At 40.2% G+C, this 17,617-nt stretch overlaps 2 protein-coding genes across 2 annotated transcripts in view; both read left to right on the top strand.

The window, feature by feature from the left end:
* The first annotated feature begins 397 nt into the window (after positions 1 to 397).
* On the top strand, positions 398 to 10,525 carry phf8 (PHD finger protein 8). Its single transcript, XM_079167121.1, has 22 exons — positions 398 to 676; positions 1,324 to 1,595; positions 1,796 to 1,881; positions 1,993 to 2,119; positions 2,322 to 2,482; positions 2,615 to 2,756; positions 2,983 to 3,169; positions 3,285 to 3,447; positions 3,565 to 3,652; positions 4,114 to 4,220; positions 4,321 to 4,412; positions 5,171 to 5,260; positions 5,392 to 5,673; positions 5,785 to 5,867; positions 5,968 to 6,137; positions 6,346 to 6,431; positions 6,904 to 7,025; positions 7,348 to 7,679; positions 7,802 to 7,897; positions 7,990 to 8,099; positions 8,212 to 8,572; positions 8,665 to 10,525. The coding sequence occupies exons 2-22, from the start codon at positions 1,498 to 1,500 to the stop codon at positions 8,751 to 8,753; spliced, it is 3,072 nt and encodes a 1,023-aa protein (XP_079023247.1). The 5' UTR covers positions 398 to 676; positions 1,324 to 1,497; the 3' UTR covers positions 8,754 to 10,525.
* A 395-nt stretch (positions 10,526 to 10,920) lies between these two features.
* The window catches only part of huwe1 (HECT, UBA and WWE domain containing E3 ubiquitin protein ligase 1), a 44,507-nt gene continuing 37,810 nt past the window's right edge, over positions 10,921 to 17,617 (top strand). The window contains exons 1-2 of the mRNA XM_079180773.1: positions 10,921 to 10,966; positions 13,414 to 13,483. The gene's annotated coding sequence lies outside the window, so the exon portion shown is untranslated. The remainder of the gene's footprint in view (positions 10,967 to 13,413; positions 13,484 to 17,617) is intronic.

The raw sequence follows: 17,617 nt of genomic DNA, 5'->3' as shown, positions 1-17,617 counted from the left end.
TTATACTATACAAATACTCTATTATTGGGATGACAAGCTGAGGGTGTATGGGGTGTTTGCATGATTAGACTACATCTCATATTCTATTGGGTCTGCCTAAGGTCTTGACTGACAAACTTGTAAATTTAATTTAAGATCATGTGAAATTGATGAATTTATGAATGTACTTGCGTGTTTATTAATTAATACATTTACTGACATGTATTTGTTAAACACTATTATTGCAAATAAAACGTTTTTTGCAGGTTAATGAAAAGCTATGGTAGCCTATTTGACATGTGTCTGCATCTTTGTTGCCGGACAAACGTTGCTCAACGTTTTTTCCTGAATGCAACTCCACATTTGACTTTCTTCAACTTTATTGTTCTTTCAATAGCAGACAGCGACCAACGACCGTCTGACGCTACAGCCTTTGAAATGGCGTTGATGTAGTTCAATACGCCGTTATTTTGTAGTTATTGTGCTCGTTTTGGTTGCTTCATATTTAAGTTTTCTGGTTAAGTGTAAACTTCTGGACCTTGCCTCTATATTTGGGCATTACGGAATGCATTAACAAAAATTGTGGTAAAGCAAATTGTTTATAATTTACGTTGCATAATAAGGCCGCAGCTACCCCCGAGTTTGCGTAGGGATTACAACGGCTTTTGTATGCTTGGCCTGCCGCAGCTAGATTTCGGTGAGTTGCTAGCGTTAAATGTCGATGAAGCTAACAAACGACACTTCTTTGTTTGGCTTAAATGTATCAGCTGTGTTGGGTGCGTTTCCTTCATGTTTAAAAGCTAAATTAATTGCACCAGCTGTTTTCTTTTTGTAAATTAAAGTTAACCCATTTCCAATCGCTTAGGTTAACTTCATCGGTAGCTATTATAGCTAACGTTAGCTTACTTGCTAAACACATTAGCTAGTGCTTTGCTAGCAACACAACATTCACGTTGCATAGCGTGTTTACAAACGGTGAGCTAACGTTACGATGGCCAGCTGGCTACTGTTAACAGCTAGCATTAGTTAGGAGAAGCAAAATGTTTCTAATACAACATCTAGGAGTGAAATAAGATAATTGTTGCCTCTTCAATTATGTAACGTTATCTGAAGAATGTGGAATAGTGGTACCCTTATGATCATTGTTATACTGCCGAAACGACTTATTTTGTCACCCAGTTAAGTTAACTTTAGTCGCATCTCAGGTGGCAGTAGTAGCTAATGTGTTTCTCAGCACTTAACATTACGGACCAATGAGCTTTCAACGTCAGTTAGTTGCGTTAACGAAATGTCTTATGGCAAGAAATTAACATTTATTACCCCCTTTTTGTTGTATTTCAACAGGTTTCCAAGTGATTCCCGGTGGACATGTGTATCAGTAAGGGGGATCTGGAAGTGAAGTCAAATACAACAATAACATTACCCGTGCTAACGTTACATAATTAATAAAGAATTTAGTTTGTTAAATAGTCCCTCCCCCCTGAGTTAGATTTCTTCCCCCACACACACACACTCAATATGGCATCTGTGCCACTCTACTGCTTGTGTCGCCTTCCATATGATGTGACACGCTTCATGATCGAGTGTGACATTTGTCAAGACTGGTTCCATGGAAGGTAGGTCATTTTCAGATCAAACACTGCGTTGATCATATTGTTGTCACTGTGCAATCAGATTCAACTATTACGTTGAGTGAATTATGATGTGGTTATATCTGTTGTTTCTTGTGGGTATAGTTAGTACTCGACCCACCACAGTTCATTCAGCTATCCTCCCTACACGCTCTTTATTTGATATACGAATGTTTTCTGTGTAGCTGTGTTGGAGTGGAGGAGAACAAAGCAGCTGAGATTGACCTGTATCACTGCCCCAACTGTCAGGTCACCCATGGGCCATCTGTCAGTAAGTTACCATTCCTTTTAGTACACCTTTCTTAAATTGTTATGATCTTATTGGTTTACTTTTACATAAAAACAGGTGTTGATCTGTATTCTCTGCCTCTCCTTTTCTTAGTGCGCAAACGCCGTGGAGGCAATAAGCAGACAGATGCTGGTGCTGCTCCAGTAAGAGATCCAAGTCGGCCTGTTAAGACAGGCAGCTCTCAGTTTGTTAGGGAGCTACGGAGCCGCACCTTCCCAGGGTTAGTCTCCTCCTGCAAAGGTCACAAGTTTAAAACATATATTTTATATTTATGTTTTTTCACTGACCATCCTCCAACTGTTTCTGCTCTTATGTTGGTTGGAGAGCCTATGCCGTCCTGTAACGTAATTGTTAAGCACTCTTTTTGAATAGTTTCTCCCAGTGATCACAATCAAAACGTGTCTGTTTGTGTTCTACGACAGTGCGGATGAAGTCCTGCTGAAGCCGTCTGGGGCCCAGCTGACCGTTGAGTTCCTGGAAGAGCATTCGTTCAGTGTTCCTGTCATGGTACTGAGGCGCGATGGCCTAGGCATGACCCTTCCTCCAGCGTCATTCAACGTCAGCGATGTAGAGCACTACATCGGTAAAGTTTTTACTACTTAATTTAAATATATGGATCTGCACTGATTTATGTTACGATGTTAAGGCTAATGTGTATTAGGGACATTCAGGTTTGTTTTCTCAAACTTTTTCTTTTCTTTTCTTTTCTTTGCAGGTTCAGACAAACAGATTGACGTGATTGATGTGTCTCGCCAATGTGACCTGAAGATGCGGTTGGGAGACTTTGTTGAATACTACAACAGCCCCAACAGAGAGAAAGTGCTCAATGTCATCAGCCTGGAGTTCTCTGAGACCAGGTACACAAAGATATACACTTCACTGACCGTTCAGTTTGCCATTATGAAGCAGTGTCTTGTTACTCAAGTATAATGTTTACTTCTCTATCTATTCAGTTGCTCTAAAAAACAAAAGAAAAAAGAGAAATGAATGGAAATCCATCGTTTTAAGTGAAGTTGTGTTGTTAGAGTTAGGGGTTGAAGTTATGTTTTTGAAGACTAAAGATTATCGCTGGACTTGTTTAAGGCTCTCAAACCTGGTGGAGACTCCAAAGATTGTGAGGAAACTATCATGGGTGGAAAACCTCTGGCCTGAAGAGTCTGTGTTTGAACGCCCTAATGTGCAGAAGTACTGCCTAATGGGAGTGAAGGACAGCTACACAGACTTCCACATTGACTTTGGAGGCACTTCAGTGTGGTACCATGTCCTGAGGGTGAGAACGAAAATGATTTCAGTCCTGTTTGGGAAGTTTCAATTACACTGATTGCGAAACATTTTTTTCTTTTCAAACTTTTTTTTTTAAGAGCTTGTCTCTCTTGTCTATTCAGGGCGAGAAAATCTTCTACCTAATTTCCCCCACTGCAGCCAACTTGGCCCTTTTTGAGCGGTGGAGTTCCTCATCCAACCAGAATGAGATGTTCTTTGGAGACCAAGTTGATATGTGTTACAGGTGCTCTGTCAAACAAGGAAACACCTTGTTCATTCCAACAGGTGAGCTGTAAGGCTTCTGTTTGTTTGTTTAGTTCAGGGTTTTAGCATAGTTGTGATTGTCAACCAAGTCTGAATCAAACCATGTTTACACTTTTGTCATTTGTTTTTTTCTTCCAGGATGGATTCATGCCGTGCTGACTCCAGTGGACTGCGTGGCCTTCGGAGGAAACTTCTTGCATAGTCTGAACATTGAGATGCAGCTACGGTAAGTTTCCTCAGGACTGTTTCCATGCCAGGTCCATGTAATGTCATTGTGGCCCTTTTTCACTGAAATGTTCTTTTAATGTTGACATTCTCACTAGTCTATAAGGGCAAGAAAAAGACAGGGCAGGGGGGAGAAATTAAATGGAAACTTAATTTCACTTGCTAATTGTTTATATGCAGTTACACACTAAAAAGCAGAATATTAACCAGGATCCCTGCTGCATTGGAGATAGCCAATTGCCTTTTTGGTGTTCTCTCCCACATCATACTGTAATTTGCTTGATCTTTATGACTCTTCAGACAAACTCAAATATAAATGCTCCAAAGGAACTTTTAGCCCTTAGACCGTTGTCCAATGTTCCTCACTTCTAGTTCCTAAGGCTATTGCTGTTGCTAAATCTGCAAGTTTGTGGCAATAACCGCTAATGTCTGACTTTCCCTGTGCTGTGTTATCATGTTTAGGGCATATGAAATAGAGAAGAGATTGAGCACAGCAGACTTGTTCCGTTTTCCCAACTTTGAGACTGTGTGCTGGTATGTTGGAAAGCACCTTCTTGATACCTTCAGAGGTGAGGGAGTTCAATGAATTTCTTAACATCCATGTCGTGTGAACTACTTGAGTGGCCTGTGTTTACCGTATTATTAACCCTTTGTTATTCTGTCTCTCAGGTTTGAGAGAAAACCGCAGACATCCTGCCACTTACCTGGTTCACGGAGCTAAGGCCTTGAACACCGCCTTCCGCACCTGGACCCGTAAAGAGGTTGGCAAAATCTTATCTTGTCTTTTCCTTTTTGTATATCACTCTTTCCTCTCTTCCCTCAATGTTTCATTACTTAGTTTATTTCCCTCCATGACTCATTTTGAAATAGGTATGCTCAGATCTGTGTTATTTTGCATCAGACTGCATGCAAGCTTCAACATTATTATTACACAAAATCATATCTTAATGTAAATCATCACATAAAAGTATCTGATTTGACAAATGGGTAATGTGCATTTTTCATCTCAAAGGGCAACATTGAATTGTAACATTATTGGCATTTTGGTAAATACGCTTGTTCACTTTCTGGCTGAGAATAAGAACATTATTACCACGCTCATATCTGTCCATCAAATATGAAGCTACAGCTAGCAGCAGGTTAGCTTAATTTAGCACAAATAATTCCTACCAAAACCTGTAAAGCTCACTAATTAGTTTGTTTGAGTATAGAAATGATACGTTACGGTTTTACAGGGGCTTATATGTCTGACTGTTTTTCATTTTACACAATCAAGCTATAATGTGTTGATCAGTGAGTGTTGGTAGGCAGATTTTGTTACCATTTCTCCGAGCCGCACTAGCTGTTTCTTGTGTCCAGTCTTTGTGCTAAGCTAACCGGCTGCTGGCTGTAGCTTCAGCAAGCGGATATGAGAATGATGTTGAACTTAATTTAAAATGCCTTTTTTTGTTCACTATAATATTAGATATAACTGCAAAATATTGTGTGAGATGACTGATCGTTGTCTTCCTACACTCAGGCTTTAGCAGATCATGAAGTGGAGATTCCAGAAACCATCAACACTCAGACGCTAGTGAAGGACCTGGCCAAGGAGATTCGTCTGGTTGAGGTAAGTGGTAGAATAATTGAAAGTTTGTGCATGTTTTTAGCTTTGTTTTTGTTTTGTGAATGTCTTCATACAAATACTATTATTACTTTTTAGTTTTTACTCACTAGACGGTACTCTCTCTCTCTCGATAGGACATCTTCCAGCAAAACATTGGCCGCACTGGACCTCAGTTTCCTGGTTCGCCACTCTCCAAAGCTCCTCTGACCACCTCTCAGAATTCAGGACGCCCCCCTGGAAAAAAGAAAGGACCCAAGCCCAAGGAGACGATGGGGGGTCTCGGGCCCCCAGTAACCAAGAAGAAGGGTCAGAAGGGCCTACTTAAGGCAGAAGCAGGAGAACTTGACCTCATTGAGATCCACACCAAACATACACTCAAAAAATGTCAACATGGAAAGTCCAAAAACAAGAACAAGGTACGCCATTTGCAGACAGAAACGTCTCCAATGGGAGTGCTTATCCAGTATTTATTTTGGCTCGACTGTTTCCTCCTCATATTTTCTTACAATTCCTATCTGTCTTTCCAGCTGGAGTTGCCTTTAGAAGAGTTTGAAGGGAAGCTGAATAAAAGCAAACTGAAACTTGTGCTGACCAATGGAAAACTCAAAGGGTAAGAAGCTTTGCAGCCATTTGGTGTGTTTCTATTACTTTTGTGATCTTATGGTCTCCTAAAGGTTTTGGTCCTTCCCTGCTGATCCTTTTGGTTTTAGTAAGAAGGACGGCAGCAGTAATGGTGCAGGAAGGGCGGGAAAGTACAAACATCTGGCCATGGAGGGATCCAGTCTGTCGGACTTGGAGTCCGAGGATGAGCTGCAGATTGACGAGACCCCTCCGCCACGACGCAAGCCTGCAGGACCGAGCAAGAAAAAGAAACTCAGTGGTGAGACTTTGATTTTAAACAAGAGTTTTATGAATGCTTAAACTAACGTTGAAGCTTTTGTAGGGGCATATATTTCTTTAATATAAAGTCGATGTGAGATCAGTATAGCTATTTAAACACTTGGAGTGTTTGCTAGATGTAGAACCTAATATTAAGTAGTTAGGTTACAGTAGCTTTAAAACCACACTGTGTTAAAATTGTCTTTCAGGTCTTCCGAGGAAGCTGCCCAGAGCCAAACCCTGCTCTGACCCCAATCGCATCCGGGAGCCGGGAGAGGTAGACTTTGACATTGAGGTGAGATTTTTATGGATACACCAATCACATTTTCTGTAGCCAGTTGTGAATGCCATCTTTAAGCTGTTGTAGCCTATATCAGCAAATCAGAAAATAATCTGTGACTGTGACTACATTATGGCTTTAAGTTTAGATTTGTTTTGCATTTCATACCAAACTACTTCCGAGCTTAGCACCTATCAGGTCACAGCTCATCACAGATTATGTTGGTTACATTCTTGTTTCTTGCTTGTATTCACTTTACATTTATGTTTTTCATTGAGTCAACATAGACTCTTTCCTCTGTCCCAACGAAATAACGTGTACTGCATAACTATCGGTGATAAACTGTAGAAATGTGACCCGAATGAAAGACTATTTACACATTTCCATTCGTTTATTATGACACATGCCATGCATTATCCACCAGAACATTATTTTTTATAGCACTAGTTCATTACTAACAATAGCATGTTTATGCATGTGGCTTCAGGAGGATTACACCACAGATGAAGAAGCACTAGCCGCCCACGGGGTAAAGGGTGGCGCAGGGGGCATTCTGGACTTATTGAAGGCCAGCAAGCAAGTGGCAGGCTTGGACTCTGCTACACTCAGGTTAGAACTCCTTGATCACAAGTGATTCTTTTATTATTGTATTTATTAAACTCTCAAATTCAGGAAGTCTGATGGTATTTTAGAAGTTCTTCGGTGTTTGAAGCTATATATCTGAAGCACACTTCCTTAACTGTGGATACCTGCGACGAGAGCAATAGTTTAGAATACAAGTTTGAAATAATGCCTCACTGTGTTGTTGCAAGAATCCAATAACCTTTTGAAACTTTCATAGTTCACATATTTGCGATGGCTCTGATACTATTCTATGTTTAGGAGGTTATTTTTGAGATGCTGAGTAATTGCTCAACTCTTTCCTTCTCAGTGAGGAAGCCCCAGCCTCTCCCAGTACTCGTGATGCCATACAGGGTATGCTATCCATGGCCAACCCCCCTTCCTCGTCCTCATCTTCCTCCTCTTCATCTCCCCTATCCATTTCTGGAGGCCTGACAGAGGGATTAGGGGTGGTCAAGGAAAAGGGTGGCAGGGCTGTATGGGTGACTGGAGGGGTCAAAAAGACAAGAACTCCTGAGAAGAAGCCTGTCATCCAGCGGCCGGGGAAACGGCCAATCAAACGCCCAGCCCGTCACATCAGTGACGAGGACAGTCCAGACGAGCAAGAGGCTCTGGGAACCTGTTTTAAAGATGCAGAATATGGTGAGCGAGCAATACACTCAATGACTAAAAGCTGCTGCCGTGCAAATCAATGATAGTCAGAGCACTCACGTTTTTATTGGTCAAGCTGATGGTTAATTATGGTAATCCATTCTTTGTTTAAGTTTACCCATCCTTGGAGTCTGATGAGGAGGACCGTGCTAACAAGGCTAAGATGAAGCGGAAGAAAAACTGGGATGACACTCCGTGGAGCCCAAAAGGTACCTGACCTTGAACATATTGGCTAAGACGGAACTTAGTGCTTTTTAGCTCTCTGAGAGTTGTTCTCTTAAGAATGTGTTTTCATTTATAGCCAGGGTGATGCCCACCCTACCTAAACAGGACCGACCAGCCAGGGAAGGGGCTAGAGTCGCATCTGTAGAAACCGGACTTGCCGCAGCTGCTGCCAAGCTGGCACAACAAGTGAGTTGGGAAACAAAGCTAATTGGTCTTTGAAGTATGTGCCCAGTGAATATTGTGGAGTAGAGGCGTCTTGCGATAAAAGAAAATGACTTGATTATTTTTTATAAACCAGGAGCAGCAAAAGCCTGCAAGAAGGAAGTACACCAAAAAGCAGCGTCCTCCAGCTCCTGTAGCCCCTCCCCCCCCTGTTCAGACTGAGCCAGCGCCACCCTCACCCCCACCTGCTCCAGAGACTGCAGCAGACGTCAGCCCAGACAGGAGGATGGATTATTACTCTGCAAGTCTGCAGGACCACGAATACACTGCAGGGCCAGGACCGTTTGGCCCTGGAGGCCCTAGAGGCAGTGGAGCCATGGCCCCTGGTGTATTCCTCACTTCACGCCGACCCTCACTTTCTCCACAGAACAGCAGCTCTCACTCTGGTACATCCCCTGCAGGTTTAGCCAGCCAAGGCACAACGGGAGTTGGCCAAGGTAAGCGTAACTGTAAAACATTGACAGCATCATTCCATGTCTCTGTGATGGCATATTTTCTCATGTATTTTCCCCTTTCACTTTTATTTTAGGGAAACGTCCAAAGAAAGGACTTGCAACTGCAAAACAGAGACTTGGAAAAATATTGAAAATACATCGTAATGGCAAACTTCTCTTGTGAGAGATGTTGGAAAAGTTGCTGAAAACTTAAAAGTGGGAATGAAGAAAAAGGCTTTTGTGAAGTAGGTCTTAAATAAATAGAGATAGTGATCTATATTTTGTATTCTATATAAATGTGTTTACTGTTATTGAACCTCACTATATCTTGTCTTGTACACCATTTACTCTGCCCATTTATCCATATCTGCTAAAAAGGTATTTCAGAAGCATATGTGTGACTTTAAAGAAATGGTAAGTACCTCTTTACGATCACGTACCATTTGACGTTGGCAATTGGAAATTGTGACGGAAATTTCAAAATGTAGGTGGACTTAGATTTAACTAGCACGATAAATTTACAAAACCCAATTGTTTCTTTTATTTAGGTAATTTTTAGTGGTTCTACTTATGCAAAGACATGCTGTCCATCATACATTTCGAAAAGGGAAAGGAAAAACAACACAGTTTCTAGTCGGGTAAAATGTAATGGGTTTTTTTTTTCCACACACTTTTTTTGTATGATGATTCCAGGATCTCAATCTTGACACAAAATAAACAGTTGTGCAAAAATCCAGTGTATGCAAATGGTCAGCAGCACCTAAAATGCTCCATGCATAAGTTAGTTTTGTGGGATTTGTCATGATGTTTGTACAACTTATTTTCCTCCATAAACTGTAGCTCTACACATGAGGTTCAAAGCACTCAACTGATGTCAAGAGTATCGTCATACAGTTCTATTTATTGTGATCATATTTATTTTCACATCTCTCGGCTTGTTTTAACACGGTATGCTTCACCACTTCATCGTCTTGGTTCTTACTTTAATTATTTTCAACCACTTAATACCTGTATAAAAATTGTATTCATTGCTTTGTTAGAATTTTTTTTTTTTTTACAGTTTGTTGTCTGTAAATATTTGTAATATTTGTAATTTATATAGCTACATTGGAAGAGCAGAAAAACTTTATGCGATGAAGAGACTAGTTTCCTGCCATAATTTGTACCCCAAGTTTTGGCAGCATTCTTGGGCCAGACCTTTACACGGAATGCACTGGTTCTAAAATGTCAGCAGAAGTGTAGATTTAACTGTGTGAGAACATTGTGACGGTGCAGGACATGAGTTGATATGTAAATATATGTTGTAATTTAAGTTCTTTTATAGTTCAAAAACTTTGAAATCTTTCTTAACATACCTTGTACATGATACATTGCTCTATTTGGAAAATATCTGAAATAGTTTTTTTTTATATTTGTACGCAGTTATTGTTTTGCTGCTTAGTTTGTCATGTTGTCTTGTCAGTGTAATAGTGAAATTGTTCTGGAAAAAATGCCCTTGTTTAATTTCATCCATTAAGTTTTTTTTATTAACTATTGTTGATTTTCACTCTTGTGTTGGTGTGTACTGTGTTATCAACATGATGTGTTTCAATACGACATGGAAAAGATAAAATATACATTGGGCAAAATTTCTCTTTTTCGTTGATTTTTATTTTAGGACGACCAAATCATTATTTACTGATCTACTACTAGTACTACTCTCTAATCTACTGGAGAACTTTGTTTTCATTCCAGTCACCCACTAGTGGGATTATGGTAATTATTGGAATATATTGGAAAGTTGTCATTAAGACACACTTAATATTGTGTTGTATTAAACACATCAACACATGATTTTCTTTCAAATGAAAGTACAATTTGATATAATCAAGCCACTTTAGATTGTACTTTAATTAGTGGCGTCTACAGATTTTCCTGTTTTTTTTATTGTAGTACAAACTATTGTACAATTACTTTCACATTTAAAAAATATTTCCATTGCTCAACTTTCCCAGTCCAAGTAAAATAAAATAATACAAAAAAAAAAAGTCCAGTCTTTATTTCCTAATTGTCAGATTGCATACACTTTCATTGTGTTGCCTTTAAAGGTCTTCATTGGCTGTGTTTTAACTCAGTGTTTAATCAGCGTTTCGACACTGCATGAGAAGACTACATTCATATTAAACTGAATTAAAATATATTTTCATAAAACTCCGCTGTGTGCTTTCGTGTGCACATCTAATCAGAAGGCTGGGGCTGTAAATACCAGTAATAAGGCCATATGCCCTCTTTCAAAACCAGACCATTGGGTTACAAGGGAGTGCCCTGGGTAAACGCAGCAGCAGGTATTCTCGCGAGATCCAAATTGCCCTACCACTCTAGTGCAAGATGGAGAAGCAAATGTAACACGCATTCGAGGTAAGCAGAAATAATAATTCCATAGTATTGCCATGGGTTTTAGCCAACTGGTGGCATACATGTATCTTCCTTAATAACTGCAATCGATGTTTCACAACCGTCACTCCGATCCGAGACTACAAAACTAGTGTATTTTACGGATAAACTACGGATCCTCTGCTACGTAAACCGCCATTTTTAATTTAGCCATGATCCCACTGATAGAGCATTGTGCGGAGCTCACACTGCTAGCTAGCTAGTTAGCTCGCGCGAAACCCGCAGACATACACGCCACACGCAGACATACTCGTGTTTACGGTGTGTGGGTATGTGCCTCTGTTCAACTTGAAGTCTAACTGGTACCCCTGTTCAATGGCTACTCCCTTTCGTCGGGAATGATGATACAATTAACCGGTGAGAGTAAAAATGTGTGTCGGGTTACAGATTTGACTTTTCGTAATCTGCTAGCGTAAACGTTAGCCGTTAGAGCCGAAGTAACTAGCGTTAGCCTGAACACCTAGCTAACGTTACCTAACTAGCGTTAGCTGTTAACTTTGCTAACGTTTGCGCCACCATTGACTTAAGCGTAACTGCGTAACGTTCGGTCGCTACTTCAACAATATTGGCAGACAATGTGAGTGGATTTTACACGGTTACAACTAACCTCACCTTTGCTTACTGGGGAGTGATAAACGAGTTAGTGTAGTATTGTAGTGTGAGTGTAGTTAGCTAATGGTACATAAACTAAGGTACTATCCACGGCCATTAACGTCACTGTATTGTATGATGCAGACGAGCAAACCAGTTCATAACGTCAGTGTTAACGTTAATGCAGCGTTGTTTGTAGATGTAACGTTCAGGGAGATGTCGTAAATTAAGTCTTAGTCAAATAGACTTACAACCACGAACGCAGATCATATTTGCATGTCTTTGAAAGCAAATTGTGATGCCTTTCTGTTAACGCAGCTCAAATGATTTTAATGTAAACTTAATAAAGTGAACATGTCAGCATCCAGTTTGGTCCTTGTCGACCATGGGTGACAAGATTTCTATTTGTCATTGTATGACAGGGTTGCACAACGAAATTTAGACAAACTATATTATATCTGGAGGATGAGTTAAGTAGTCTCACAGCCAGATGAAAGAAGCTGTTTTGAAGTCTTGTGGTTCGGTAGCTGATACTTTTGCATCTCTTTCCAGCAAGGTGAACAGATTGTGGCTGGGTTTTGTCTTTTAATATCCCCGTAGCTCTTAGCAGGCTCCTCTTCTCACCAATATCACTGATGCTCAGTAGATGGGTGCCAATGATGTTCTGGTGGTTTTTTATCACGCGCTGTTGAGCTGTGCTGTGCCGTACACATCCAATGCCAGTTTGTAATGTTAGCAGTCAGCATGCTTTCTATTGCTCCTCTGTAAAAGTTAGTTTTGCCTCCTTAACTTTCCTTAAGAAATACAGCAGTTTATTAGCTTTCTTCCCTGGGATGGAGGTGTGTGATGACCATGTCAGGTTGTTTGTGATGCTGATTCCCATCAAACTTAAAGCTGCTAACTTGCTCCATTGAGACAGGGGTGTGCAACTTCGCCTCCTTTTTTTCCTCAAATCAACAATTGGCTCCTTGGTTTTACTGACATTGAGCAGTAGGTTTATCTCTGAGCACCACTCTGCAAGGATGTTGATTTCCTCTCTAAGAAGTCTCATTGGTGTTTTGTAATCCGGCCAATGGCGGTAGTGTCATCTGCAAACGTCACAACAGAGTTGTCTTCATGTTTGTGATGACTTGATGACTAGAGTAGTGGACTTATTGCTGAACGTGCTACACTACTGTATTGATTCATTCTGTAAACAATGTCTGAGTTTATTAATTCATACCAGTCCTTGGTAGCTGGCACACTGAAGTTGATCTGCTGGTGACCAGAGACTAACTTAAAGCTCAGGGAGCTGATAAGTGGACCTGAACATGTATGAGCATATACAACAAATGTGGGGCACCTTAGTTAACTTGCATAGAGTCTCAAGCCGTGTTCACACCAAACGCGTTCAGACCTGTCAGCCTTCTTCAGGGTGTTGAGGTGATATTATGCAATCATTCATGTTCCAGACAATTTAGTGATGTTGTTGACCTACAATTCAGAATGCATGTTGTATCAAACGAAGCAGTTGGTCATTCATAATGACACATGCAGACTATTAGAATTGGTTTTATTGTCCCAACTAAGGCATGTGCATGCATAGCAGCAACAAGTCTGAGTTGGGATTTGAACATGTCAATGGCAGGAAAAAGCCAAACAGTTAAAATACAGTTTTAATATAAACATCAGGAAAAATTATTGGTAAACAGTATGTAACTGATGACAAGACAGCATTTAGCAGTTTTAATAGAGCTCTGCTTCCCGCTGTCAGTAAAAGTGCCAATAATCAAGCTGCTTGATTTTTCTTTCATATCTGATTTGGGTGTTTGTGTTTCCAGATTGTTATAAGAAACTGAAAAGCAAGCCGAGGATGAGAATGGTGGAGCCATTGAACCGAAGCTGTTTCTGGTATGTACTGCTAGCTAATTTACTAGATTGGCTAAAACTGTTCTGGTGAAATGCATGTGTGTGTATATGTGTATCAATAATTTTGTTCAGTAAACTGTCTTACGTTATTTAAATTCCTTAATAATAATAATAACAACAATGAAGGATTTTGTAGCTTCTTAGGGACATTTTATTTTCATTTTTCAATATTATACTGTCTGAGAGTAACAAAGAAACAATCAGTAAAAGATGTTTATTTAACTATTATCCTTAAATATTTATGAATCTTGATTTCAAATAAACTAGAGTGCAAATCAAGTCATTTTAATTAAGATATTTTAAGTTTTCTTTTTTTTTTTAAATGCATCTAATGCCGATAAAGCATTTGTGGTGCAGTTTAGTTTTGCACACCTGCCAGTATACATGACGATGTCAATTTGTATTGATAAGCCAATATCAGTTAATATTGCAGCATTGTCCCTTAAGAACAAGGCAATCATTCCTTGCGATAATCCATAGATGTTGTGAAGAGTATTGAGTGGGTTCACATCTTTTGTAATGTGTCTAATGATAAAGCAAGGAATCTTTGTCTGTGTGTCCTTCGCATATCTTGAGAATCTGGTGCAATTTAGACATGTAGAGTATTAATAAAGTGTTCTGTGTGGCGTTGGGGCTTGTGCTTCCTCACGTTCTTGTTCCTTGCGGAAATTGTTCCGTCTGCAATCATGGAGGATCTTCCAATCCATTGAATGTCCCTTGAAGGGACGAGGGCAGAGGAGATTTCTAGGAGAGAGAGCAAGGAAACACCGGTCTATCCTTTTGTTGAAGTCTTTTTGGCACATAAAAGAGGCGTGACACACAGCGGGAATAATTTCAACACAGGCAGGACTCTAAAAATGTAACTGTATTCATAGGTTGCAGTTATTTAAGATGATCAAATACACGATCAAACTTTCTGCCATTTGTGTAGCGCTGTTCTAACCGCGTTCCTCAGTGACATTTCACCTTGAATGTATGCCACATCGAATTCAACTGCTATAATCAAGACATGCTTTTTACAAATGTAAACAGCTGTTAAAGTCAGATTATTATATAAATAACAACGTGTGTGTGTGTGTGTGTGTGTGTGTGTGTGTGTGTGTGTGTGTGTGTGTGTGTGTGTGTGTGTGTGTGTGTGTGTGTGTGTGTGTGTGCGCGTGCGCACACATACACTACCATTCAAAAGTTTGGAGTCACCCAGACAATTTCGTGTCAATTTTCAGTTTCTTCGTTATTTCTCGCATGGAATAGCCTTCATTTCTAAGAACAAGAATAGACTGGCGAGTTTCACATGAAAGTTCTCTTTTTCTGGCCATGTTGAGAGTATAATCAAACCCACAAATGTGATGCTCCAGATACTCAACTAGCTCAAAGGAAGGCCAGTTTTATAGCTTCTCTCACCAGCATAACTGTTTTCAAGTGTTTTCTAATCATCAATTAGTCTTCTAAGGCGATTAGCAAACACAATGTACCATTAGAACACTGGAGTGATAGTTGCTGGAAATGAGCCTCTATTCTAGGTGGAAACGTCTGGTTTTTAATGAAATATCTACATAGAAGTATAGTCATTAACCACATTAACAATGTATAGAGTGTATTTCTGATTAATTTAATGTTATCTTCATTGAAAGAAACGGTGCTTTTCTTTGAGAAATAAGGACATTTCTAAGTGACCCCAAACTTTTGAACGGTAGTGTATATCAATATTTCGGTTTTCATGACCACATTTATACTCAGACAGAAATCGTAAAGAGGTTATAAAATACAGCAGCAACACAATAATGGACAGATGATGCAGCTGTGCCACACATCTTATTTAATCGGCGTGTCCTTAAAATGACGGCAGCGAGGCAACGATGTCTCATTTAGTTAAAGGATCAGGGCTTCAACTCCTCTCCTCGCATCTCTTCCTCGCCTTCTCTGCTCAATCTCTTGTTTGTGAATAAGACGCGCGCAAAGGAATCAAGGACACATGCTAGCATTTTGAAAAGAACCCATTGACTGCAGTTCACTTTACAGTCAAATTATTTGTCACTTCACTTTGGAGTAAACATGAGCAGCAGATAGCCAACTGGAAGCAGAATCGAACCAGAGTGTATTTCACTGGTGTGACTGAGAGTATAAATTGGGACTAGGGTGTGTATTTTCCTGGTGTATGACTTGATACTAGCTTATAACACTAATAATATTACTGCCAGCAAAATACCTCCGCTACTTAAATCCTCTGCTCTATGTTAGAACCTCACCGGTTAATGTAACATAACTCAATATATGTCATATCTAAACATCATTATAAATCTACAGTGCTTTTAGTTGGGGGGGGGGGGGGGGGGGGCGGCAGACAGTTGCCTGCTTTGCCCAATGGTAAAGTCTTGCCTTACCTTCATGGCAGGTGTATTGCTCAGGACCCGAGGAAACACAGTGACGAGTGTTTGTTTGTTTGACGGTTTCTCGAGAAAGCTGCAAGCAGCAACACAAAGTGAATGAAGGAATTATTGGGGAAAAAAATTAAATATTGCCAAAAGTGTCTGTTGTTTCAAAAGAAATTGTAAAAGTTGGTGTTTCATTTAAGAATGGTCTGCTAAAAATAATTGTAAACATTTTAAAGCTAAGTTATGATGTTTAGGGAGGGACCAAACTCCACACATGTGTAGACGGAAGAAAGATTCTGTAAATGACTTATTAATGCTACTGAGTGTCGTTGATTGGTGCATCCGTCTGGATAAACATGGCCTATTTGACATGATTGCCATATTCCAATCAACTTAAGATATTATAATTGAGACAACAGCTGGCTTTATATCCACCTAACACCTAAGTGGGAATACAGTTTTAATAATAATATATTTTTATTTGTATAGCGCTTTAAAAGGTACTCAAAGGCACTATACATTGTAACAGTAACTATAAAAACAAGACAGATAGGTGAAATTACGACAGTAAGAAACAATACAAAAACATACATAACTAGCATCACAGGTTAAAAGCAGATTTAAATAGGTGAGTTTTAAGTGACGGAGAATGTCGGAGGTGCTGGAAGAGGGAGTTCCAGAGGGAGGGGGCAGCAATAGAGAAGGCCCTGTCCCCCCAGGACTGATGCTTGGACAGAGTAGGGGGGGTTAGAAGGTTGGCGTCAGCGGTTCTGAGGTTGCGGGTGGGAGCGTGTCGGTGCAGGAGGTCAGAAAGGTATGAAGGGGCGAGGTTGTGAAGGGCTTTGTATGTAATGAGGAGAATTTTGAACTGTATTCTTTGCTGCAAGGGGAGCCAGTGACGGTTATGAAGGACTGGGGTGATGTGATCTCTGGTGCAGCAGTGGGAGAGCAGATGGGCAGATGAGTTCTAGATGTATTGTAGTTTGTTGGTGATTTTGGTGAATGTGCCGTACAGGAAGCTGTTGCAGTAGTTGAGAAGAGAGGAGATGAAGACGAGGGGTGTAGACGGGCGATGTTTTTGAGATGAAAGAAGGTGTTTTTTGTGATGTCATTGGCGTTTCGAAGGGGAGGGTTTGATCGAAAATGATACCAAGGGTACGAATATGTGTGGAAGAAGAACAGCGGTGCCATCGATGCAGAGGGAGAAGTTGTGGGATTTGTTAAGTGATTTGGGGCCGTTGATGAGGATTTCAGATTTGTCACTGTTGAGTTTGAGAAAGTTGGCTTACATCCAGGTCTTTAATGTCTTTTGAGGCACTTGGTGGGGGTGATGGATTTGGTGGAGGTGTAGAGCTGGGTGTCGGCATAGCGGTGGAAATGGAGACCATGGTGGCGTATGAAGAGGATGGGAGCAAGTACCGAACTTTGGTGGACACCTTGAGAGACAAAGGGCTGGGTCAGACTTTAATTTATTGATACTAATGTACTAGAGAGGTACAATTTGAACATGTTGTACTGCAGGGAAGGTACTGTTCTGGAAATTGTGTCTTAAGATTTTATGGAATTTACAACGCTAATAATGCTAGTAGGTTAATATGAAAAAAACAGTTATCTACTGAACGAACTGAAGAATTATCAGTGTTTAAGTTAATCAGTGGTGAACTTCGGCTGACGTTAAAAGAAACTAGGGTGTTGAATTCCTCTTTGTTTCATGGTTAGCTGGTTTAGTTATAACTAAATGTGC

This window comes from Pholis gunnellus (genome assembly GCF_910591455.1).
Source record: "Pholis gunnellus genome assembly, chromosome: 2".
NCBI lineage: Eukaryota > Metazoa > Chordata > Actinopteri > Perciformes > Pholidae > Pholis > Pholis gunnellus.
Note: the sequence above shows the minus strand (reverse complement) of the source record. Positions and strands in the feature narration are given on the sequence as shown.

Coding starts and splice junctions, on each gene's coding strand:
- phf8 (XM_079167121.1), top strand. CDS start 1,498: ATGGCATCTGTGCCACTCTACTGCTTGTGTCGCCTTCCATATGATGTG. Junction 3,170..3,284: donor TGTGGTACCATGTCCTGAGG/GTGAGAACGAAA, acceptor TTGTCTATTCAG/GGCGAGAAAATCTTCTACCT. Junction 3,653..4,113: donor AACATTGAGATGCAGCTACG/GTAAGTTTCCTC, acceptor TATCATGTTTAG/GGCATATGAAATAGAGAAGA.